The sequence below is a fragment of the Anopheles stephensi genome, chromosome 2, assembly GCF_013141755.1.
Source record: "Anopheles stephensi strain Indian chromosome 2, UCI_ANSTEP_V1.0, whole genome shotgun sequence".
Lineage (NCBI taxonomy): Eukaryota > Metazoa > Arthropoda > Insecta > Diptera > Culicidae > Anopheles > Anopheles stephensi.
Window position 1 is genome coordinate 18,707,419 of NC_050202.1, and position 23,809 is coordinate 18,731,227.

The 23,809-nt window shown below is 50.6% G+C and overlaps 6 protein-coding genes across 7 annotated transcripts; 4 read left to right on the forward strand and 2 right to left on the reverse strand.

The window, feature by feature from the left end:
• Window positions 1-50: 50 nt before the first annotated feature.
• LOC118507342 (dynein heavy chain 12, axonemal) lies at window positions 51-13,376 on the forward strand. Its single transcript, XM_036045731.1, has 8 exons — window positions 51-715; window positions 822-2,252; window positions 2,328-2,737; window positions 2,817-2,997; window positions 3,055-6,282; window positions 6,345-6,578; window positions 6,647-12,628; window positions 12,700-13,376. Exons 1-8 carry the CDS (start codon window positions 563-565, stop codon window positions 12,892-12,894), a joined length of 11,814 nt encoding a protein of 3,937 aa, XP_035901624.1. The 5' UTR covers window positions 51-562; the 3' UTR covers window positions 12,895-13,376.
• Window positions 13,377-13,491: 115 nt separating this feature from the next.
• On the forward strand, window positions 13,492-16,143 carry LOC118507285 (retinoid-inducible serine carboxypeptidase-like). Its single transcript, XM_036045635.1, has 3 exons — window positions 13,492-13,648; window positions 14,689-15,483; window positions 15,563-16,143. The coding sequence occupies exons 1-3, from the start codon at window positions 13,600-13,602 to the stop codon at window positions 16,036-16,038; spliced, it is 1,320 nt and encodes a 439-aa protein (XP_035901528.1). The 5' UTR covers window positions 13,492-13,599; the 3' UTR covers window positions 16,039-16,143.
• Window positions 16,144-16,240: 97 nt separating this feature from the next.
• Window positions 16,241-18,525, forward strand: LOC118507275 (retinoid-inducible serine carboxypeptidase-like). The gene is made up of 4 exons (XM_036045579.1): window positions 16,241-16,509; window positions 16,591-16,832; window positions 16,897-17,467; window positions 17,857-18,525. The coding sequence occupies exons 1-4, from the start codon at window positions 16,347-16,349 to the stop codon at window positions 18,363-18,365; spliced, it is 1,485 nt and encodes a 494-aa protein (XP_035901472.1). The 5' UTR covers window positions 16,241-16,346; the 3' UTR covers window positions 18,366-18,525.
• LOC118507336 lies at window positions 18,423-19,796 on the reverse strand. Its single transcript, XM_036045725.1, has 2 exons — window positions 19,637-19,796; window positions 18,423-19,539 (listed from the first exon to the last, which is right to left on the reverse strand). Exon 2 carries the CDS (start codon window positions 18,966-18,968, stop codon window positions 18,567-18,569), a length of 402 nt encoding a protein of 133 aa, XP_035901618.1. The 5' UTR covers window positions 18,969-19,539; window positions 19,637-19,796; the 3' UTR covers window positions 18,423-18,566.
• A 214-nt stretch (window positions 19,797-20,010) lies between these two features.
• On the forward strand, window positions 20,011-21,288 carry LOC118507306 (proteasome subunit beta type-4). Of its 2 annotated transcripts, none has more exons than XM_036045681.1 (4): window positions 20,011-20,105; window positions 20,176-20,367; window positions 20,452-20,658; window positions 20,727-21,288. In XM_036045681.1, the coding sequence occupies exons 2-4, from the start codon at window positions 20,210-20,212 to the stop codon at window positions 21,178-21,180; spliced, it is 819 nt and encodes a 272-aa protein (XP_035901574.1). In that variant the 5' UTR covers window positions 20,011-20,105; window positions 20,176-20,209; the 3' UTR covers window positions 21,181-21,288. The 2 variants fall into 2 exon arrangements, with proteins under 2 accessions (XP_035901574.1, XP_035901573.1); XM_036045680.1 differs by having other exon boundaries at window positions 20,039-20,146; window positions 20,182-20,367.
• A 15-nt stretch (window positions 21,289-21,303) lies between these two features.
• Window positions 21,304-22,303, reverse strand: LOC118507338 (transmembrane protein 14 homolog). The gene is made up of 2 exons (XM_036045726.1): window positions 22,132-22,303; window positions 21,304-22,058 (listed from the first exon to the last, which is right to left on the reverse strand). The coding sequence occupies exons 1-2, from the start codon at window positions 22,202-22,204 to the stop codon at window positions 21,736-21,738; spliced, it is 396 nt and encodes a 131-aa protein (XP_035901619.1). The 5' UTR covers window positions 22,205-22,303; the 3' UTR covers window positions 21,304-21,735.
• Window positions 22,304-23,809: the final 1,506 nt, after the last annotated feature.

Here is a 23,809-nt window from a genome sequence, read left to right on the forward strand (position 1 = left end):
TTTCCAGGGCAACCTGTACAGGACGCGCCTGCATTCCTTCAATGTCTCCACTCATCCAACCTGAGCCACTCGGCGGTTATTCAAAATAGGTTTGTGTTGCCACCTGTCTTCTGTCCCCGAAAATCAACAGGTGAGCATTGTTCTACATACTTTTAAATAGAACTGGAACTGGAGTTCATTGAACTCTTTCTAGTAAACGAGGTTAAGGTTAGTGGGGCCTGCACTGCTTTTTGTGTTTAGATTTGCGTCATAAAATTTCCATAGTAACCAAAGACATGCGTGTCTAGACACGCTGTCGAGTGCATTGCAGCAGTCCTTGACAACCGCGGCATACCGTCAGAAGCTACCAGTTATCGGAGTACAAGACCAGGGGGAACCAGGTTCGTTGTTTAATTTTGATCAACAACGCAACGGTTGTCTCTTTAAAGCGGGTTCTGGTTTCGTTCCGCTTGTTTTACCGGCCATTTGCCGTGAGGAAGCTAACCAAGCAGGACGTGTACCTCTATAAGGTTTTTTTTTTGAAACAGTAGAGTGAAGAGAAAAAAAGCAAGAACCATACACGATGAGTAAACGATTGGCTAAACTGCACAAACCGTGCGATAAGCTGGACAAGTACGACAACGAACCGTACATGCAGAATCCACTGCTGAAGCTGTTTCTGTCCGAGGTGAAGGAGCGACGCCATTACAGCTTCATTCGGCGAAAAGCGGCCCAGGTAAGTTGTTTAAGTAGCGCCTTCGCCATCTCCCTGACGACAAACGGACACATCCTTCCTTCCGTTTACTTTCGCCCCGCTGGCGCATGGTTTTTTTTTTTGGTAGGAAAAAATAAAAATCTGCCGAAGTACGACGGTCGACTTTGAGGATGTGATTCCGCGGCCCCAGTCCTACTACGAGGAGCAGCTGCGTGAACATGCGCGCCGCGCTCCGGTTCCGAAGATGTTAAACCGTACGGAGGAGAAAATACTGTCCTACGTCCCTAAGCGCCTGCGGGCCCAATATCCCACCGTACTGGCGGCTTACATGACGGACGTGTATGCCGAGTTCGACAAGGTGATGAAGGCGTACAGCTGCCAGAAGGTCCTCAAACCGGGCCCAAACGATTACGTGCCGGAGAGGGAAAAGTTTGAATTTAAACGCGTCGGTCGAACGGAAAACTTTCGCAACTATCTCCGCAGCAAGGCGTACATCCAGAAGAACCTACTGCTACCGAACCCCTTCGTGCGGTGTATTGTCCACTACGCGTACACAGATTTGCCGGAATATTTGAATGACTATGCACGGTATCGTACCGGCGAGGAAATCACACTTAACGAGCTGCGTGATCTGATCAAGAAGGATCTGCAAGCCGTTGGCGGGTTAATCGCTGGCCAGTGGTATCCGAAGCTTGTGGCAATCCTGAAGAAGCATTACGAGCGACGTACCCTTCCCAAGTCCATGTGGCCGAAGGTGCTGAACTGTGCCGGTGGACTGATTAACAGGCAGCTGAATGAGGCTAAATTGCGCACAATTCAACATCTTCGCGAAACGCTGCTCAATGTGCGTCAAATACCGCAGATGAAGATTCTTGCCATCTGTGACGATGGAATCGACCTATTTCCGAGCCTTAACGACATCTACAGTGTGTATCAGAATGCGATCGATGACGTGATGGCGGTCGCGAACCGGCTCGACTGTCTCGAAACGTTGGTCGATCCGAACGGGTTTGAGCCGAAAAGTCCACCGTACCTACGCGTCGGTATTGCCGAACGATGTATCGAAGAGGCCCACGACCAGATACAGCGGGCATTGCTGACGGCGTTCCAGCCGCTGGCAGACTATCTGGCCGCATTTCAGAACGAATTTGCGGGACTGCTGTGTTCATCGACCAAGGACGAGATGGACGAGTTTTTGTCCGAGCCGAGATCGTTCGATGAGTACATCGAGAAAATTGAGATATTTCAACGGTACAAGGAGAAGATCCGTGCCATGGTGCAGAAGGAGTACTTCCCGATGGCGATCGTTAATCAGTCGGATGCGATCGGCAGCCTGCGGAAGATCGTCGAGCGATACATCGATCGCATTGCGAACCACATTGCAATCGAGCATCGGCGCGAGATTCAACGCATCTGCAAGGAGTTTGAGGAGATTAAGGAAAAGGCGCTGGAGATTCCAACGTCCACCGAGCAGCTGATGGCGAATGGCGAGTACATGACGCGCGTCAAGACGGAAATAATTGATGAGTTGCGAGATAAAATTCAGATCACAATGCGGGTGAGGAATCGAGTGTAATGGATAGTGAGGGCAGAGAATGCTCTGTTCTGACGCACCACGCACTTTCTCTTCCAGATCAATGCTTATCTGGTGGAGCTGGTAGAACTGCCGGCGGACCAGATGGAGCTGCAGGTGGAAAGCGTCAACTGGTACTTCCGCATCCAGTCTGTGTTTGAGATCAACTCGACCAACTTCGAGCAGTACAAATTTTCCTTCGAAGAGAAGCTGCAGGAGGTTACGAAGCAGCTGAACGAGAAGATGGAAGAGATGATACCGCACATCGCCATCATCAACGATATGACGGAGACGGAGAAATTCCGGGACTATATTGTCGTGCTGCACGGGTACATTGATCAGATATTTGTGTTCGAAGACTACGTGAAGTGGATCAACAAGGAGGAGGTGCTGTTTAAATTCCCAAAGTCTCAGTACGCAGTGCTGGAAGCGATCAAGTCGTTTGTCGTTCCCTTTTACAAGCTAATCCGGTACGTTTTGCGGGCGAGAGCTCAGTGAGCACCGAAGAACACTCTGAAAGGTATCATTGTTTGCCGCTTTGTCTTGCAGGCTTTGTATGCGCTGGTTGCGGTACTACAACGTATGGATGGATGGCCCGTTTGAGTATCTGGAACCGCACTTTGTCGAATCGAAAACGGACGAGTTTCTGAAGGAGTTTCAAAAAACTCAGAAATACTACCGAAATCGCATCAAGGCGGACATGTTGGAGAATACGCTGTGCAAGTTTAAGGTTCGTTTGGCAGGATGGCTCGGTCGGATCGGTTAACGCAACAATTCACCATTCCAGGGACAAACGGAGGATCCGGATCCGGAGAAGCATCCCTGTCCGCTTAAACTCTGCGCCCGGATGAGTCAATCCATCAAAGACTTTCATCTGGGCGTGTACGTGGTGAAGATCATGTGCAACCCAGCGCTTAAAGATCGCCACTGGGACGAAATGTCCGAGATAGCCGGGTTCGATCTGACGCCCGACGCGGGAACGACGCTGCGCAAAATTATCGACTACAAGCTGGACAAAGATCTGGACAAGTTCGAGATCATCAGCATCGGAGCGAACAAGGAGCTGGCGCTGCAGCAAAGTTTGCAGGCTATGATCGCCGAATGGGAGGACATCATGTTCAAGCTTAACCCGTTCAAAGACACGGGCATCAACATTCTGACGGGATTGGACGAAATTCAGGCAGTGCTGGATGATCACATCATGAAAACGCTGGCGATGCGAGGCTCCGCGTTCGTTAAACCGTGCGAGAAGGAGGTTAAGGAATGGTATCAAACACTCACCCGGGTGAATCGCACTATCGAGCAGTGGGGTAAGGTGCAGGGCAGCTGGTTGTATCTGTTGCCCATCTTCTCGTCCAAAGACATTGTCGCTCAAATGCCGAACGAGGGCCGGATGTTCCAGCAGGTCGACAAAACGTACCGCATGTACATGAAGACGGTCGAATCGAATCGTTCGGTGATTGGTGTGGCGGCCGCCAAGGGTGTGCAGGAAGCGATGGAACAATCGAACGAGCTGCTGGAAGAGATCACAAACGGTGTGAACGAGTATCTGGAGAAGAAGCGACTGTTTTTCCCGCGATTCTTCTTTCTGTCCAACGACGAAATGCTGGAGATACTGTCGGAAACGAAAGATCCGCTGCGGGTGCAGCCACATCTAAGCAAATGCTTCGAAGGTATCAATCGGCTGGAGTTTGACGACCGACTGGACATTCGGTCTATGTACAGCATCGAGAAAGAGCAGGTGCAGTTTGTCGAGCCAGTGTCGACGCTGGAAGCAAGGGGCAGCGTAGAGCGATGGTTGTCCTGGGTGGAGGCGTCCATGCTGGAAGCGATTCGGTCCGAAATCGGTGCATCGTACCGGGCGTACCCGGCGAAAACGCGTTGCAAGTGGGCGCTCGATTGGCCCGGCATGGTGGTGCTGTGCGTGTCCCAGATCTATTGGGCCGCCAACATCCACCAGTGCTTCCGGAAGCGCAACAACACGCTAATATTGGACCTGTTCGATCGCCTGCAGGTGGAGCTGATGGACGTGGTGGCACTGATGCGGTCGAAGGACCTTTCCAACCTCGAGCGCATCACCGTCAAGGCACTGATCGTGATCGATGTGCACGCGAAGGACGTCGTGCAGGAGCTGATCAGAAATCGCGTCAGTTCGGAGAATGATTTTCAATGGTTGGCCCAGCTGCGCTACTACTGGGAGGGGGAGGGCGAGGAGGCGGGCGTGACGGTGAAGATCATCAACGCGGCGGTACGGTTCGCCTGCGAGTATCTGGGCAATTCTGACCGGCTTGTTATCACTCCGCTGACCGATCGCTGCTATCGCACGCTCATGGGCGCCTACCAGCTTCATCTGAACGGCGCACCGGAAGGTCCGGCCGGTACCGGCAAGACGGAAACGACGAAAGATCTCGCCAAAGCGCTGGCCGTCCAGTGCAAAGTGTTCAACTGCTCCGACGGGCTCGACTACAAGGCGATGGGTAAGTTCTTCAAGGGTCTCGCCTCATCCGGCGCGTGGGCCTGCTTCGACGAGTTTAACCGGATCGAGCTGGAGGTACTGTCCGTGGTCGCGCAGCAGATCCTTTGCATCGTGCAAGCGGTCCGGGGCGGAGTGCAGCGATTCAACTTTGAGGGCACGGAGCTAACACTCAACCCGGCATGCTACGTGTGCATCACGATGAATCCGGGCTATGCGGGACGGTCCGAGCTGCCGGACAACTTGAAGGTGCTCTTCCGCACCGTAGCCATGATGGTGCCGGACTATGCGATGATCGGCGAGATTTCGCTCTACTCGTTTGGGTTCATCAATGCACGGACGCTGGCAGTCAAGATTGTCACAACGTATCGGCTGTGTTCGGAGCAGCTCTCGTCCCAGAATCACTACGACTACGGAATGCGGGCGGTAAAAACGGTGCTGCAGGCGTGCGGCAATCTCAAGAAAGCGTTCCCGGACGATGATGAAGAGATCATCTTGCTGCGCTCCTTGCTGGACGTCAATCTGCCCAAATTTCTTGCGAAAGATATCCCACTGTTTGAGGGCATCATATCGGACCTGTTTCCCGGTGTCGAGCTGCCTCGAGCAGACTACGCTGCCCTCGAGCGAACCTTCCGTGAGGTGTGCAGTGAGCTGAACCTCCAGCCGAAAGATACCTTCCTTACGAAAGTGATTCAAACCTACGAAATGATGATCGTGCGCCACGGGTTCATGATGGTTGGAAAGCCGTTTTCGGGAAAGTCGATGACGCTGCGCGTACTGGCAGCTTGCCTTAGCAAGCTGAAGACTGCCCGCACCGGCAACAATCCCTACTTCCAGCGCGTGCAGCTCGAAGTGGTTAATCCGAAGGCGATTACCATGGGTCAGCTGTACGGTGCGTTCGATCCGATATCGTACGAGTGGACGGATGGCATCGCGTCGACGATATTCCGCGGCCATGCTATGGACACTAGCCCCGATCGGAAGTGGCTCGTGTTTGACGGACCGGTTGATGCTGTTTGGATCGAAAACATGAACACCGTGCTGGATGATAACAAGAAGCTTTGCCTCACGTCGGGCGAAGTCATTACGATGTCCGGCGATATGTCGATGATTTTTGAGGTGATGGACCTGGAACAGGCATCACCGGCCACCGTGTCTCGGTGTGGTATGATTTTTATGGAGCCATCCGTTATTGGGTGGGAATCGTTTGTGGAGTCGTGGATTGAGCGGTGCAACAATAGCTGGACGCACGACTGGCACGATCTGTTGATGGAACTGTTCCGATGGCTCATACCCGATTGTCTCGAGTTTATTCGCTGCCATGGGCACCAGTACCTGCATCCGGGTGATATTAACCTGCTAATGGCAACGATGCACATCTTCGAGATGATTATCGATGAAGCGTGCCACGAAAGTCCGGACGAGTACGGGAAGTACTTGTTCACCTGGTTCCAGGCCGCCATGATGTATGCCGTTGTGTGGGGATTGGGTGGAGTGCTGGACATGGAGTCGAAGGTGAAGTTTGATGAGTTTTATCGTGAGGTAAGATGCGAACCGTGAGACCTCGAGACTTGTGTGATAAAATGGTTTGGCATCTTGTGCAGATATGGAAGGGAACCGACGAGCAACACCCGGTACCGGAGGCGGTCGGGAAGATTGATGTTTCAATGCCGGGTGAGGGTATGATCATCGACTACGTGTACCATTTCAAGCAGAAGGGATCCTGGCGCTACTACCCAGATATGGTGCGGCAGATGAAGAACGAGGTTGGCTTTACGCTGCTCGTACCGACGCTCGACTCCGTCCGCTACATGCACATTCTGGACATACACGTCAAGGTAAGTGACGAAAGCAGAGAGAGAGATTTGTTTCGTATTTTTGCTAACTGCTTGCGCCCCATCTCCAGAACAAGAGGCCCTTACTGTTGGTTGGCCCTACCGGAACCGGTAAGACGTACTACATTCAAAACTACATGATGAGCAAAATGGATCAGGAAAAGTGTCTACCGACGTTCATCACCTTCACGACGCAGATCACTGCGAATCAAACGCAGGATTTGATCATTTCGAAGCTGGTCAAGAAAAAGCGCGGCATTTACGGGCCACCGAATGGCAAGACGTGCGTCCTGTTTATCGACGACATGAACATGCCGGTAAAGGAAGCGTACGGAGCACAGCCACCGATCGAGCTGATGCGACAGTACTTTGATCAGGCCCACTGGTACGATCTGAAGGACACGTCCAAGGTGTATCTGAAGAACATCTTGGTAATGGCCGCCTGTGGATTGGTCGGTGGCAGCCGGCAGGATGTGTATGAACGCTTCCTCTGCCATTTTAACATCTTTGCGATTAGCAATTTTAATGACGAAACGATGTTTAAGATCTTTTCCGCCATCCTGCTGGACGGGTACAAGAAGGGAAACCACGGGTCGGACGTTATCAACATGGTAAACATGATCGTCAATGCTACGCTCGATACGTATCAGTTTGCGTGCGCGAAACTGCTACCAACTCCGGCTAAATCCCACTACATCTTCAACCTACGCGATGTTCTGCGCGTTATAAGCGGCTGTGCGATGCTTAAGCGAGAATCTGTCGAGAGCAAAAAAATATTCCCCAAGCTCTGGTTGCACGAGTCCATGCGCATATTCTACGACCGGCTTGTGAACGAAGCCGACCGGGTGTTTGTGTTCGACAAGCTGCTGCAAAACATGAAGGCATTCTTCAAGGAAAAGCCGGAAGCGTTGCTGCCGGAGCTGTTCGACGAGCGGACGGGGCAGGTGCTGATGAACGGTCTGAATAATCTCATGTTTGGCAGTTACTTCGATGCCGACGCCGAAATGGAAGATCGTAAGTACGAAGAAACGCAAAATGTGGACCACTTCCGCGATCTGGCTGGGAAAGCGTTGGTTGAGTTTAACAGTTCGCAAAAGTCGAAGATGGACATCGTGCTGTTCCAGTACGCTCTGCAGCATCTGAACAAGGTGTGCCGCGTGATCTCGATGCCGGGTGGAAGTTCGCTGCTGATCGGTATGGGCGGATCCGGTCGTCAATCGTTAACCAAACTAGCGGCACAGATATGCGGCCAGTCACTGTTTCAGCCGGAAATCACAAAGTTCTACGGTATCAATGAGTGGCGCGAGGATTTGAAGAAGGTTCTGAAGGAAGCGGGAGGTCTGGGGCACGATACAGTGTTCCTGCTAACGGAGGCGCAGCTTCAGGAAGAAGCATTCCTGCAGGACATTGATTGTTTGCTGAACTTGGGCGAAGTTCCAAACATCTTCGCCATCGACGAGAAGCAGGAAATTCTGGAGCTGGTGCGTTTGGCGGCGCAAGGTGGTAACCGGAACCTTGACATCTCCCCGCTGGAGGTGTTCCAGTTCTTCGTGAATCGCTGCAAACAGAAGCTACACATCGTGATCTGCTTCAGCCCCATCGGAGGAGCACTACGGACGCGAATTCGTATGTATCCTTCCCTGGTGAACTGCTGCACGATCGATTGGTTTGACGCGTGGCCGGAGGATGCGTTGGAAAAGGTGGCCGATAAGTACATGAAAGAGCTGAACGTATCAGCGGAGGTGAAAAAGTCGATCGTTGTGCTGTGCAAACATTTCCACGTCATTGCACGTGACGTGTCGGCACTGTTCACAACGGAGACCGGCCGGATAACTTACATTACCTCCGCATCGTACCTGGAGTTGATCAAATCGTTCCGCAATCTCACTCAAAAGCACCAGACGGACATTATGAACAACAAGCTCCGCTATCTCGGTGGTTTGGACCGGCTCAGTGCGGCTGCCGATGCCGTTTCGAAGATGCAAACTGAGCTGAACGCACTGCAACCGACACTGATCGTAATGGCGGAAAACTCGCGCAAGATGACGGAAGAAATTGAAAAGGAATCGCTCGAAGCTACTGCCGCTACTGAGCAGGTTAAAAAGGATGAAGTTGTAGCGAACGTACAGGCAGCCGAAGCACAGGTGTTGAAAGCGGACTGTGAGAAAGATTTGGCCGGTGCTATACCGATCCTGGAGGAAGCGATCCAAGCGCTCAACACCCTCAAACCGACCGATATTACGCTGGTGAAATCGATGAAAAACCCGCCGGAGGTGGTTAAGCTCGTAATGGCGGCCGTGTGCGTGATGAAGGGCATCGCACCGGACAAGGTGGCCGATCCGGCCACGGGCAAAAAGATGCTCGACTACTGGGGACCGAGCAAGCGACTGCTGGGTGATCTAGCTTTTCTGCAAACGCTGAAGGACTTCGACAAGGACAACATCAATCCGGATACGATGCGAAAGATTCGCAAGGATTTCATACCGCACAAAGACTTTCAGCCGCACATCGTGGCTAAAGCTTCCAGTGCGGCCGAAGGTTTGTGCAAGTGGATCATCGCGATGGATCTGTACGATGCGGTGGCCAAAATCGTCGCACCGAAGAAGGAAAAGCTGAAGCAGGCCGAGAAAGAGTACGCCGAAACGATGGCAATCCTCAACGAGAAGCGCCTGTTGGCCGCAAATCTTGAGCGCCGAGTAGCGGAACTGAACGACAATCTGGAGATCGCCAACAGGAAGAAGCAGGAGGTGGAGGACGAGGTGCAGCTGTGCAAGGATAAGCTACAGCGGGCAGAAACGCTAATCGGTGGCCTGGGCGGCGAAAAGACACGCTGGATTGCATCGGCCGAGAATCTGCAGCGGCTGTACGACAGTCTAGCGGGCGACATACTGGTGTCGAGCGGGGTCATCGCCTATCTGGCCCCGTTGACGGCGTCGTACAGGAATCGGTGCATCGGCGAATGGCACGAACTGTGCGTCGCCAACAGCATTCCCTGCTCGCCCGAGTACAGCCTGATGGAAATTCTCGGATCGAAAATCAAGATCCAAAACTGGAACATTGCCGGACTGCCGACGGATGCGTTCTCCACGGAGAACGCCATCATCATGGATTGTTCCTCACGGTACAGCTTGTTTATCGACCCGCAGCTGCAGGCTAACAAGTGGATCCGCAACATGGAGCGCAACAATCATCTGGTGGTGGTGAAGTTTTCCCAATCGGACTACATGAAGAAGATTGAGGCCTGCATCGAACAGGGCTATCCGGTGCTGGTGGAGAATGTGTTTGAGGAACTGGAGGCACCGCTCGATCCACTGCTCAACCGAAACACCTACGTGCAGGGAGGCGTAGAATACATATCGCTCGGTGAAAATGTGATTCCCCTTTCTCCGAAATTCCGCCTGTATCTCACATCGAGCCTCCGTAATCCGCACTATCTGCCGGAGGTGTACAACAAGGTGACGGTGATCAATTTCGCCCTAACGATCCAAGGGCTGGAAGATCAGCTGTTGGGAATTGTAGTGGCGAAGGAACGGCCCGATTTGCAAGAGCTGCGCCAAAGCTTAATACTGCAGGGTGCCAAAAATGTGGCCATGCTGAAGGACGTGGAAGATAAGATCCTGAAGACACTGTCAGAGTGCAAGGGAGACATCCTGGAGGATGAAAGCGCCATCAAGATTCTGGACGATTCGAAGCGCATTTCGAGTGACATCGTCAAGAAGCAGGAAGATTCGCGCGAGATCGAGCAGAAGATTGAAGCCTTCCGGCAGAGCTATCGCCCCGTAGCGGTACATTCGTCAACGCTCTACTACTGCATCACCGAGCTTCCCAACGTGGATCCGATGTATCAGTTTTCGCTGGCATGGTTCGTCAATCTGTACGTCTATTCGATAGAAAATGCGAACCGTACGAAGGAACTGTATCGACGGTTAAAGTACCTGATGGATGCCGTGACACTCAACCTTTACAACAATGTCTGCCGTTCACTGTTCGAGAAGGATAAGCTGCTGTTTTCCTTCATCCTCACGACAAAGATTATGATCTCGTGCAATCAGATCGATCAGCAAGAGTTCAAGTATCTGCTGAGTGGCGGTGAAAAGGCGGACATAAAGCTGCCAAACCCTGACGAGAGTTGGATTACCGCGAAACTATGGGAGGACGTTTGTCGTCTCGAGCAGCTGCCCGATTTCACCGGCTTCGTGGCAAGCTTTGCGGCCAATCAGGCCCATTGGCGAGCGTACTACGATGCGGAGGAGCCTCAGCTAATCAAACTACCCGCACCGTGGGACGAAAAGACCAATCGCTTTGAGAAGCTGATCGTGTTGAAAACGGTACGGCCAGACAAGTTTGTGCTGGCTATCACGGAGTTTGTGGCATCGGAAATGGGCCCACCGTACGTTGCACCGCCACCGTTCGATATAGCACGATCATTCGAAGATTCCAACTGCCTAACGCCGCTGATCTTCATTCTCTCGCCGGGCGCGGACCCGATGAATGCACTGTTGCTGTACGCCGAGAAGATGGGTTTCGACGAGACGTTCCAATCGATTTCGCTCGGGCAAGGCCAGGGCCCGATAGCACAGCGCATCATCGAGCGGGCACAGGACGAAGGGAGCTGGGTGTGTTTGCAGAATTGCCATCTGGCCGCTTCCTGGATGCCGACCCTGGAGTATCTGTGGGAAAACATGGATCACTACAACACAACGACCACTTTCCGGCTGTGGCTCACGAGCTATCCGTCCGAGCAGTTTCCCGCCAGCATCCTGCAGAACGGTATCAAGATGACGAACGAACCACCGACCGGATTGCAGCAGAATCTGCTTCGTTCCTACCATTCCGAACCGATGAACGACGACACGTTCTACACCGGCTGTCCGGGGAAGGATCGTGCCTTTTCGAAGCTACTGTTTGGCGTGTGTTTCTTCCACGCGGTGGTACAGGAACGGCGCAAGTTTGGCCCACTAGGGTGGAACATTTCGTACGGGTTCAACGAGTCGGACTTTCAAATTTCCGTACTGCAGCTGCAGCTGTTTATCAACCAGTACGAAGAGATCCCGTACGAAGCGATTACCTATTTGACCGGAGAATGCAACTATGGGGGACGCGTTACGGATGCGTGGGATCGCCGTGCGATCGTCACCATTCTTGAGGACTATGTCAACGATAAGGTGGTTAGCGATCCCAACTATCGTCTTTCGGCGTTGGGCGATTGTTACGGTATTCCGCTGCGAAATGAGCATCGCGAATATTTGGCCCACATCGCCAACAACATTCCAAACTTTCCGAGCCCGCTCGTGTACGGGTTGCATCCGAACGCGGGCATAACGCGAGATCTGACCGCATCTCGCATCCTGATCGATTCCATGATCCTTACGCAAGGAGGCACCGCCGGGGGAAGTGACACGGAGGTAGAGAAGCAAGTGCTGGGTACGGTCGATGAGATTTACGCCCTGCTTCCGGATGACTTCAATATCGAGGCAGCTAAACGGCGCTATCCCGTAGATTATAGTGAGTCGATGAACACGGTGCTCGTACAGGAGATGGAACGCTTCAATGCGTTACTGCGGGAAATCCGTTCAAGTTGCGTTAACCTGAAGAAGGGTATTGCCGGTTTGATAGCACTAACGCCCCAGCTTGAGGCTGTGTTTACGGCTATACAGCATCGCCGCATACCAGCGTCCTGGATGAAGAAATCGTACCCCAGTCTGAAGCCGGTCGGTGCGTATGTGGTGGATTTCCGCGAGCGACTCAACTTCCTGCACCGGTGGTACGCGGAGGGTAAGCCGAACGTGTTCTGGCTGTCGGGATTCTACTTTACCCAGGCATTCCTGACGGCTGCTATGCAAAATTACGCCCGCCGCCATCGCATCCCGATCGATATGCTGACGTACGATTTCAATGTGCTGACGCTGCAGAGTACTGACAAGACGCCCGAGGATGGGGTGTACGTGAACGGGTTGTTCCTGGAGGGTGCGCGTTGGGATGTTGCCAAGAGTTGTCTGGAGGAGCAGCTGCCCAAGATGCTGGTCGACACGATGCCCATCATTCATCTGTTTGTACGTATTTCCCACCAATCGCCTCCTATTGAGTGTCACATTTTTAAGGATGTTTTTTCTTCACTGTTTAGCCCATAAAAATAGTCGAGCTGCAGGAAGGATCGCGCTACAAATGCCCCGTCTACAAGACGGCCGAACGAAAGGGCACACTCTCGACCACGGGCCACTCAACCAACTACGTACTGCCGGTGCTGCTCGGTACAACGCTTCCCGCCAATCTTTGGGTCAAACGGAGTGTCGCATTGCTCTGCCAAACGTCGGACTAGTTGCACCGTTGGCGAAAAATTGTTTAAGTGATTGTAGATTTTCAGTAACAACGTACAAGTGTAGGGGGCGGACCGTTTTTTATGGTGTGTCGCACCATCAATTAGCGAAAGCGTTTGTGAAAGTGTGAATGCACATATTTTAAGATCGTTTTTTATGCAAAACTTGACCCACTCCGGTAGAGAGCGCACTGATCGACGATGATGACGGTTAGACGGTATGGTTTATTTTAATACCAGCAGGGCAGCCCACTTCAGTACAAGCCCCCAACAAAACCGGGGTGGCCGATAAGCTCTCGTTTCTTTTTTTCTTCTCCATTCAAAATTCACCGGTGAGCTTCTGTCTGTTGATGCCACCATGTGTGGTAAAAGTGTACCGGTGCCACTGATAACCAGCTCTGTATGAAGTGCCTAGGGTAACTCCAACTGCAACCATTCATCTAACTAAGCGAACCTTGTTAAGGCTGTTCGGTTCACCCGCCCATCGGTAAATCGAGATATCGGCGAAGCACACATTCTGAGGGCACTTCGGAACTGATACGGTGAGATGCGCGCCCGGGGAACGGATTCCACCCCTAATCGACCATATAAAAGTATCGTCAACGTGGGTGCGTACCTGTTAGTTTCCTGCTGGCAGGCTGCTGTAGCGGGAGTTCTGTGTCTTCTTCTGTCTCCATCATAATCTCACTCGGTGTTGTGCGGTGCGAAATGAAGCTTCCAATCGTGCTGGCGTTGACGTTGGCCGTGGTCGGAGCAGGTGAGTCAATGGTAGGGCCACCGGTCTCCCGGTTAGTGTAGGTAATTAAGCAGATGAAATGTGCTAACAGACAGATGAGAAAGCAAAACCGAACGAGAGTCACTGTTTGAGCGCGGGATGAGCAGTCAGTGAAAGTGTGCTAGTAAGCATGCAGGGAGTGGTTTTACTGAGTGAAACGAATATCTTTGAGGTGCAGTGTTATGTTAGGTTCAAGTTTAAAGCAGAACACACGTGTTCACATTAAGCGTGATCGCGATTCCGTACAGTCACGTGGAAGCCTTATCTATTGGCTTTGGAAATTTGAAAATAATTTGAGAATTCCCTGTACTCCATCTTTCAAACGGCGAGAGTGAGTGCAGCTGGAGAGGACATTCCCCTACTTGAACGCGGTGTAAACCCCGATAAACATTTGTGGCGTGTGGTCCCAGCAGCAGTAATCGAATCGGGCTACTAATGTGACAAGCGATAACGGCGTTATAATGACAATCGTAAAGCCCATTGGACCATTAAACATGATCGTATCAGATAAGGATTAGTAGGTCCTAAAATCACTCGACAGTTCAATGGTGTTGATTTGACTATTTTATGGCGAGCGTCTTATCAAAGTCGTGGGGGAAAAATGACAATGTCACACCCAAACAATGGAACCCGCCGACGATGGAAGAATACTGATTTGTTTATTCTGCACAATGCCAGCTATTGCATAATTAACGCATTACTAGTGATGTCCAAGAAAGACTCCATTTATATGCGCAATGTTCCACAAAAGCCATCTTCGAGACAAACTCCTAAGGCTGCAATTTCTGATTTACCCCATAAACTGGATTTTGAATCCTACTCACGAGAGAACGCCTAGATGTAGATGGTGTTAGAAGTCTTATGGGCCTGGGACGTTCGGAGCTTGCTTTGAACCTGGCAAGTCCAGCTCACTACCAAATAATGATTGTGAGTGATTTTGAAGAGCCGAACCAATGTCTGAATATTTTCCACACAAAAGCTACTGCGAGCGTCTGTAACCTCCAATCCGTATTTTCCTTCAGTTCCTCGGGAAGGCTTTGGTCCAGGCATGCAGGACTGGGGCTTTGCCGAAGTTCGGCCCGGTGCGCACATGTTCTGGTGGCTGTACTACACCACCGCCGACGTACCAAACCATGCCGACCGGCCGCTCGTGATCTGGCTGCAGGGCGGCCCCGGTGCATCCTCCATGTACGGTAACTTCGAGGAGCTTGGCCCACAAACGCTCGAGCTGGACGAGCGCAACCACACCTGGGTGCGCGACTATAACGTACTGTTCATCGACAATCCCGTCGGTACGGGCTTCAGCTACGTGGAGGACTTCTCGCTGCTCACCAAAACGAATGGCGAAATTGCGGACGATTTGGTCGAGCTGATGAAACAATTCTACGCCCTGCAGCCGGAGTTCCGCGACACGCCGCTGCACATCTACGCCGAAAGCTACGGTGGCAAGATGGCGCCCGAGTTTGCGTACGTGCTGGATAAAGCGATCAAGAACGGTGAGATCGAGTGCAACCTGCAGTCGGTCGGCATTGTCGCGCCATGGGTTTCGCCCATCGATTCGGTACTGTCGTGGGCCGAGTTTCTGCTCAACATGGGCTTTGTCGACACGAAGGGTTACAACGCGATCCAGGCGGCCGCCATCGAGACGGAGCACGTGCTTAACCAGGGCCAATGGGAACAGGCGACCAACCTGTGGGGTTATACGGAGAACGTAATTCTTCGCGAGACGCACGGCATCGATTTCTACAACGTGCTGTTCAAGCAGGACTTTGCTGGGACGCGATCCCAGCTGGAGCAGTTCTCACGCGACATGAGAAGTGAGTATCGAAGTCGTTCGAACGTACGACTGAAGTGGCCTCATCCACTCATCCTCATCGCCTTTTTTTTGCTGAACAGGTGCAATCGCATCGCGTGCCACCCGCCTGGCGTCGGAGGATCGCGACCAGATGCTGGAAGATCTGATGCGCTTCGAGGTAGCGCCCGCCCTCAGCCTTCCGGCCGAATCGGTCTACGGTGCGCAGAGTGGTCGCGTGTTTAACACGCTCGCCGGTGACTTTATGAAGCCCGCCATCGATGTGGTCGAGCTGCTGCTGAACAATACCAGCCTCGATGTGGTGATCATTACCGGGCAGCTCGATCTGATCGTAGCCACCCCGGGTAATGTGCGGTGGATCGAGAAGATCCAGTGGAGCGGTCGTAACAGCTACCTCCAATCACCGCGAAATGCCGTCGGTCAGCACGGTGTGCTGGAGGGCTACGAGAAGAGCTATGGTAAGCTGGCCGTGTACTGGGCATTGCGAGCCGGCCACATGGTACCCGCCGACAATCCCATCCTGATGGACTACATTCTGCAGAAGCATGCGCCGGTGTAACTATCGGCAATTGGCAAAACTATTAGCACTGATGATCACCAACGAAAAGATCGAAACAAAAAAAAAGCTTATGAAACAATAAAGTTTACTATTTGTGTTACTAAATCATGGGGGATCGTCTCGCCAAACCGGTAAACCGGTGCCCCGTCTCCCTAACCTTTGCGTCGGAAGTGAGGTATAATTAATTGATTTAAGGCAGACGGTGGTGGCGCTTAAAGATCATCTGTGGTCTTGGTTGACATCATCGTCACGTCGAGTCGTCGATCAGCTGAGATGCGGGAAAGCACGTGCTGATCGATGTTATAAAAATGGGCGCACACGTGGAAGTTTCACTCAGTGTGAAGTTGCCTCCTTGGATGAAGCGTTCGTGTCGAAGGTATAATTTCATTTCGTTTGCAGAGAATATGTGTGCCACTAGGGTTTGGTATATTTTGATCGCAGTAGGAACTGCTATCGTGACAACCGTTCCTGGTTAGTAAACGTTGGAAAGGGCCACACCCCAAAGTGAGTCTTTTGCAAAAGTGTTGCTCTTAAAGGTGATTTATGTTTTAGCCGCATCTGATGGGTTTGGTCCTGGCAAGCAAAGCTGGGGCTACAGTGAAGTGCGTCCCAGGGCGTTCATTTTCTGGTGGCTGTACCAAGCACACTCTCAACCCGATGCTTCCGAGCACTACACGGAGAAGCCCCTCATAATATGGCTTCAGGGAGGTCCCGGTGCGTCGTCTAGTGGGTTTGGTAACTTTGAAGAGATTGGTCCACTGGACAGGATGCTTAAGGCGCGTGAGAATTCTTGGGTAAATGCACTCCCTTTTTGTTTTGTTTCGCGTAACAGGTCATTATCCGATCTCTCTGTGTTAGGTGAAGGACTACAATGTCCTGTTCGTGGATAGCCCTGTCGGAAGTGGGTTCAGCTACGTGGAGGACCATTCCCTCCTAGCTCGCAACAGTACGACGGTGGTGAGTGATTTACTTGAATTTCTAAAGCATTTCTACCACACCATCAGCGTCGCCACGGCAATCGACTGGGAGGGTAAGGTCCCACTGTACATCGCTTCCGAAAGCTATGGTGGACGAATTGCGGTAGAATTGGCGTACGCACTAGCACAGCAAATCCAGGCCGAAGTGATGCACTGTAAGCTGGCCGGTCTGTTCCTGGGTAGCGCTTGGCTATCGCCCATGGATAGTATTGCTGCATGGCCAAAGTTTTTACTCAGTCTTGGATATTTGGACCAAGCTGGACGCGCACGTATCGAACGGAGGGTGACTGCGTTGAGTGAAAATCGGACACAAAAACGACCCGATATGGTAATGGATGGATGGCACGGACTACAGCAGGCTATCACCGAGGAGACGGGAGGCATTAATTGTTACAATGTGCTGAAGCCTACCGGAAAGGATGTCCGCCAGCCGGAATTCGAAAGTGATGAAGGTTAGTATAAAATTACTTTCAAACCCGAATATTGTTAGCCGCTGTGCTAATAATTCAATGCAGATTCGATAGCAACGCAACACATGTCCTATGGTAATTTTGGTAGTTGCTACAGAAACGCTTTAGTACGTCGTGAGGACACCACGTCCTACTACGATTTAAATTATTCCTGATTAATTCAACAAACAACCACCCAAACGCCACCGGGTGGCGATTAACCCAATTTCGTCCCCATTTTGCACCACCACCCCCGAAGAAGGTAATTCATTAGCACCTCAAAATTCCCTCATCAACCATGCACCTGACGCGTACCCGGGTGAACATTAAATATTCCGAACTTCGATTTTCCCGTGGCTACTCTGATTTCTCCACTCTCCATTCTTCGGCAGTGCTGGAGTATGGAGAAACGCTCTGGTGGTACAGTGACACCGGTCCGCCGCAAGCCGTCGTGCATCACAGTTCCCTGGAGTGGTTGATGCGTGGACCCGTCGCACACACGCTTGGCATCGCGGACAAACCACGCTGGGGAAGTCAACGGACGGCCGTATTCGATGCGCTTAGCGATGATTTTCTTCAACCGAGCATCGGGACGGTCGAACGATTGCTGAACGAAACCACCATCGAGATGGTACTGTTTAGTGGCCAATTGGATTTGATTACCTGTCTGCCCGGAACACTCGCGTGGATGAATCGATTGTTTCAACCGGGCACGGAATTCAGCCCACGTCAGGCGGCTTTTACGGAGGCTGGTGGACTGAATGGCGTTATCGAAGGGTACCGTACTGCGTATAACAAGCGCTTCACACACTACTCGGTGCTCCGTGCCGGACACATGGTACCGGCCGATAATCCGTCCGCCATGGCACACATCCTGCAGCAGCACATCGGGCGCTACTAGACGGTTAATCGTTCGACTTCGGATGTAAGAAGCGACCGGTAGACAGGCAGGCCAAAATAGAGACCCGGATTTACCCGTTAACGTTTATCTCCAAAGTGGCGCACAAAACGGGCAAACGTATACGTATTTATTTAAGAAACTCCTAAGAACGAAAATAGTAAGCCAACGGTTATCTGTATCTCCTCCCCGCTCCTCCACATCCTACTTCAGCACAATCTTCCGGAGCTGGGCACCGATTTGATCCAGCGTTGCTTTATCGATCTGCCGCAGACCCAGGGTAATGACTATCTCTTCGCTTTGCTGCAGAAATTTCATCAGATACCGGATGGCCGCTTCCGCCTCATCCGAACTGGCACCGAATGTGTGCTTGATGGTGTAGATCCGATGCGAACCATCGTCCGCCGGCGTCTGCTCTTCGCCGCTCAGATCGTTGTGCGCGTGGCTCCGTACCGTGTACACGTTGGCCACCTTCTGGTGTTGCGTGATGATAAGGAACAGTTTGTTCGCAAACCGGTGATACACAATGTCGGTCGGTTGTCCCTCAATGACAATCGTTTCGATGTGATCGAACGCCGCCGGGTCGTTCGTACTGGTGGCGGTCATCTTGCTGCAGGTGGTTGGCACCACCAGTGTACCAGCGACGGCGGGGGGAAGAAGGATGTTTAGGCACTGCTAACTTCCGGTTCCGGTAGCAATTTTGTAATGCGCGCTTTTTTATCCCTCCACACAAGGCGCGGGTTGCCTCTAATGATGTTTGCTCAAAACAAACCCACGCAAACCGGGGTAGCGATCGATTGTTTCTATACGCACACACACACACAACACACCTCACTGAAGCTGCCGTGCCCGGGAATGTCGGTCGGTTTGTAGGTAATTCTAAACCCTCCAACGAGAGAATCGTATCCTGGGGCGGGGAAGGCTATCGGCGCATCAGTAAACACTTCATTCCGTCGTCCCGGATACCGGATATAAGGGCAAAAGGTGAAAAGTCGAACACGTTCCGTTTTTTTTTTTAGCTGACGACCTCACACGTCGTGTGTAGCTGGGGCTGGGACGTTTGAGACACCGAAGGATATTATAAAAATATTCCCTTCCCTCGTTGCTTTCACGGCTACCACACAACCCTTCCAGCCGGCGTGATGTGACCGTTTTTCCTTCCTGTCCGTCTTCGCTTCTAGGGAAAGTTACCGAACGCACCAAAGATTTTACACATTGAAGTTACAAGTTATCACACGAACTATCACTAGAACGAACTATTCTTTCTCACTTACCGTACGGTGAAGCGTTTGGTTCGGGAATGCGTTGTCGCAAATTAGCAAGGAAGCGGTCGTTTTGGTTTCTCCGAATTCAAGCAAAACATCCGCTCATTCCCAAACAACTGATGGTGTAAGCAAGGATGGATCATGCCGTACCGTAGCGCGGTTTTGATATGATCATCGTCGAACGATTTACCTTAAAAAACGAGTGAATCTATTACAAATACATACCTGCTTTATGTGTCCCTTTCCTTTTTGAACCAATTTCATCCATTTTAACACAATTTTATGATAAAAAGTTTTAAAAACATGCACTATCGCGCCCATACGTCAAGAACGTCACGGTTACTAGATGCTGCGCTCGAAGCACACCTTGCTTTATGAACCTTGCCGCCTAATAATGACATTTCGTTTCGTGGCTGTCATGCTTGTCGTGACAAACAAAATTTCGACTCATTCCGTGATTGCTGTTTTCAACAATCTGGTGCGTTGTTTTCAGTGGAAACTCCGGCTTTTTACCATAAATTGCTTGCTTACTTAAGCGTCTATTTCAGTGTAATTCACGTTTCAGCTAGAACTGTAAAGAAGATGTACCCCGCTGGAGGTAACACAATGGCCGGTCCGTTCTGGAGCAATGGTCCCGCTCCCGGCGCTTTCTACAACTTCCCGGGCAACTCAGCCACTGCAGGAGCAATGCAGGCACCACGTTCGGATACTCCCGGTGAATTTGGCACACAACGTTCGTAGTAAGTGTGGCGGCGACAAACCCGGTTGCTGCTGCTAAAGCATTCGATAAATCCCGAAACTTTAACCTTGCTCCTGGTTTTTAGCTACCCAGTGACCACCGGCACATCCGTGGTCGGATTGATGTTCAAAGATGGCGTGATCATTGCGGCCGACAAGCTGATTTCGTACGGATCGCTGGCACGCTTCCATGATGTGGACCGGGTGTACCGTATTAATGACAAGACTGTGCTTGGCGTCGGTGGAGACTTTGCCGACTTCCAGTACATCAAGCGTCACATCGATCAGAAGGTGTAAGTGAGAGTTTTAGTTGAAATGCCCAAAACAATCAAATTAATCGATCGTTGCCTATCCTCCACAGCATCGACGATCAGTGTCTGGATGATAAGAACGAAATGAAGCCACGCTCGTTCTACAACTGGCTCACCCGGGTGATGTACAACCGGCGTTCCGATTTCCAGCCCCTCTACCTCGATCTCGTCATTGGCGGTATGCAGGACGGCGAACCTTTCCTCGGGCACGTTAACCTGCGGGGCCGTTCGTACACCAGCAATGTCGTAGCGACCGGGTACGGTACCCATCTGGCCCTGCCACTGTTGCGCGAGTATTCGGAAAATCCCGAAGCCTACCAAAACCTGGGCCAACCGCAGGCAAACGATCTGATGAAGCGCGTCATGGAGGTGCTATGGTATCGTGATTGCCGCAGCGACCCGAAATACTCGCAAGCCGTCTGCACGGCGAGCGGTGTGCAGGTCGATGCGGATTGTTTCGTCGCACAGAACTGGGACTTGGCTCACACGATCAAGGGTTACTGAGATGCTTGGTGCAGGGGGTGTTTGGGTCGGTTTCCAACGGAGGAAGTAATTTACAAGCAAAACTTCTAATAAAAGCAAGTGGGTGAACCTTTTGATGGTGTAATTAAACAGTGAAACGTTGTCTTTTTTAATGAAGCATATAGAATGCGTAATCAATTGTATTGATTCCAGGAAAAAAAAACTTATACAAAATGCCTCCTAATCTTTGTTCATATTAGTATTTGTCTGGCAATGTGGGGCCTGTGTGTAACAAAAAAGTAACATTTTATGTGCCAAGTTGTGTTCGCCAGTAAAATATTCTTTTACGACACACGAGACACTATGAAACAACGATTACAAAATTCCACTTCCTGAGATTCGATTGTGCGTTGAATGTTCAGCTCCTGCTAGCTACACGCTACAAATGGAAGTGTCTCAGTCCTCCATAGTCTTTTGTTTTTGTTTTTTTGGCACAACATTCATAACGATGATAACACGGCTGCAATCCGCCGAGAAACCTTATCCTTACAAATCTAACCGATCCACTGCAACAATGCTCCACCCTCGAAGCACTCACTACTCCAGCTTGCGTCCATCGCTAACCGCCACGTTAATTGTCCCGTTCACCGGGATCGGCTTATCGTTCGAGCCGGAAATGAAGCTGAAGTAATCGCCATAGATGAAAACCGTCCACACCATGACGCACAGCGACAACAGCAGTATCATGCCCGGTGACATGAATGCTCTGGTTTTGTAGAACCGTATCATCATGACGATGATCAGCACCGACAGTACGAACAGTTGGACGTATGGGAACGGTTCCTGTAGCGAATTGCACCAGGCACCAGCCCCAATCGCAACACCGAAAACCAATCCAGCGTACAGTGACACCACGGAGCCTAAAACCGGAGAGAAAGGGTCAACTTCCAACCGCGGCCGCCTATTTGTTATGTTCCTTTCGGGATGGCTTACCTGCTCGCATGTAGCCAACGACGCCTCCGACGATGATTAATAGCGCGAAAACGATTCCTACAAAGTCAATCATCTTGAAAACGTAATTGCGGTACTGTGAAGTGCGCGACGATTTCAAGTGCAGCTGCGGTTAATAGTGACGACACTGGTCTAAACAACAATGGCGCACTGACAGATCGGCGATATTGTAAACAACGGAATGCCAGTGTTGCCAGATTGGGTGAATGTTTTTAAATCGCAACGAGAGAAAAAAGAACCTGTTGCCATGGCAGACCATGCGTTCCTTTGTCTTTGAGTCGTTTTATTTAAACGGCTAAATAACTGGTAAACTCCACCCGGCGTCCTTTTACGTTTCTGGGAAGAAAATGGCTTCAATGTCATCAAAGCAATGTATAGGCTACAAGGAGTTTGGATCCTTTTGAAGATATTTATTAATTCTCTTTTTTCAGTACTTCATAAACCTTATACCATCACTGCTATTGCGGACCATATTTGTTTCATTTTGTACCATGATTTAGCACTTGTTTTAGCACTACACGATGCTGGAGATGACGATTATTGGGCAGCTTACGAACACAGAAGAGAGAGAGAGGACGAAACTTACCTAAAATCCAGCCCGTGCAGCAACACTTTACAACACAAACAACACTCAGAACACCACCACGTACGTAACACACCAGGCGTCTCCATTTCATTTTTGTTTGTTCCAGTTACCAGGCGCCTCCATCGAACGCTGTGTTTACTTTGATCGATTCAAACTTCTCCACTAGCTTGTCTACTGCTACTAAAGCACTAAATGCAATGAAGATGATTATTCGTTGTAGGGACAGTAATTAGAAGTGTTTTAATTATTGCAGAGAACTTTATGAGGAACTTATAGTTAAATGGGTTAGTCAATATGTCCGGGATCATAAGAGAGAGGTAAAAGCGTTTTTTAGTCCTGCCTCTGAAATAAATAAGTAAATCAATACGGACCAGAGGTATGTTACCGTGAAAGGTTATCATTAAAAACCCAAGGATAAACTTATATAGTAAAAAAATGAATCCTTTAACTTCTCTTTCAACACTTGGTGAATACTCAACTAACCCCGGATTAGTAAACCCATACTTTTGTTAAGCATTTAGTGCTGAATAATAAGGCTAAGTATAAATGAGGCATTACGGAAAGAGAAAATTTTATATAAAAAATTGACCAAAAAAAGAATTCTTTTTCCATAATTCAATGCTTTCAAAGTAAATATGAGATTATGTGTATTGAATTAGTGCAAATTAAACGAGTATGATATGTGATAAACAAGCTTAAATGTAAGTAGAGATAAAGTGTACATCACTAAAACACTTAGTTAAACTTTCTCCCATTTCCCCATGGAAAAATTATTTCAATCGTTTGACGTACAGTTATAACAGAAGGTACATTTTACACAAAACATAGTTGAGAGAAAGAGGGCAACTTTTATCCTGGATTCCTTCCTTTGCTTTGGGAAAATTATATCTATTATTTGGAAAGAGAGCTTACTGTGTCGATGCGTCCTCTGCTCCGTCGTGATGAGTTGAGCGGAAGAATTCTTTCGGGGTAGTTTCTCACCGCATCCTTCTTCTGGATTCGGTATCCATCGATGTGAGTTCGGTAAATCCGGGTGAATATTTTGCGGCATCACACTGAAACGGATTGGACGCT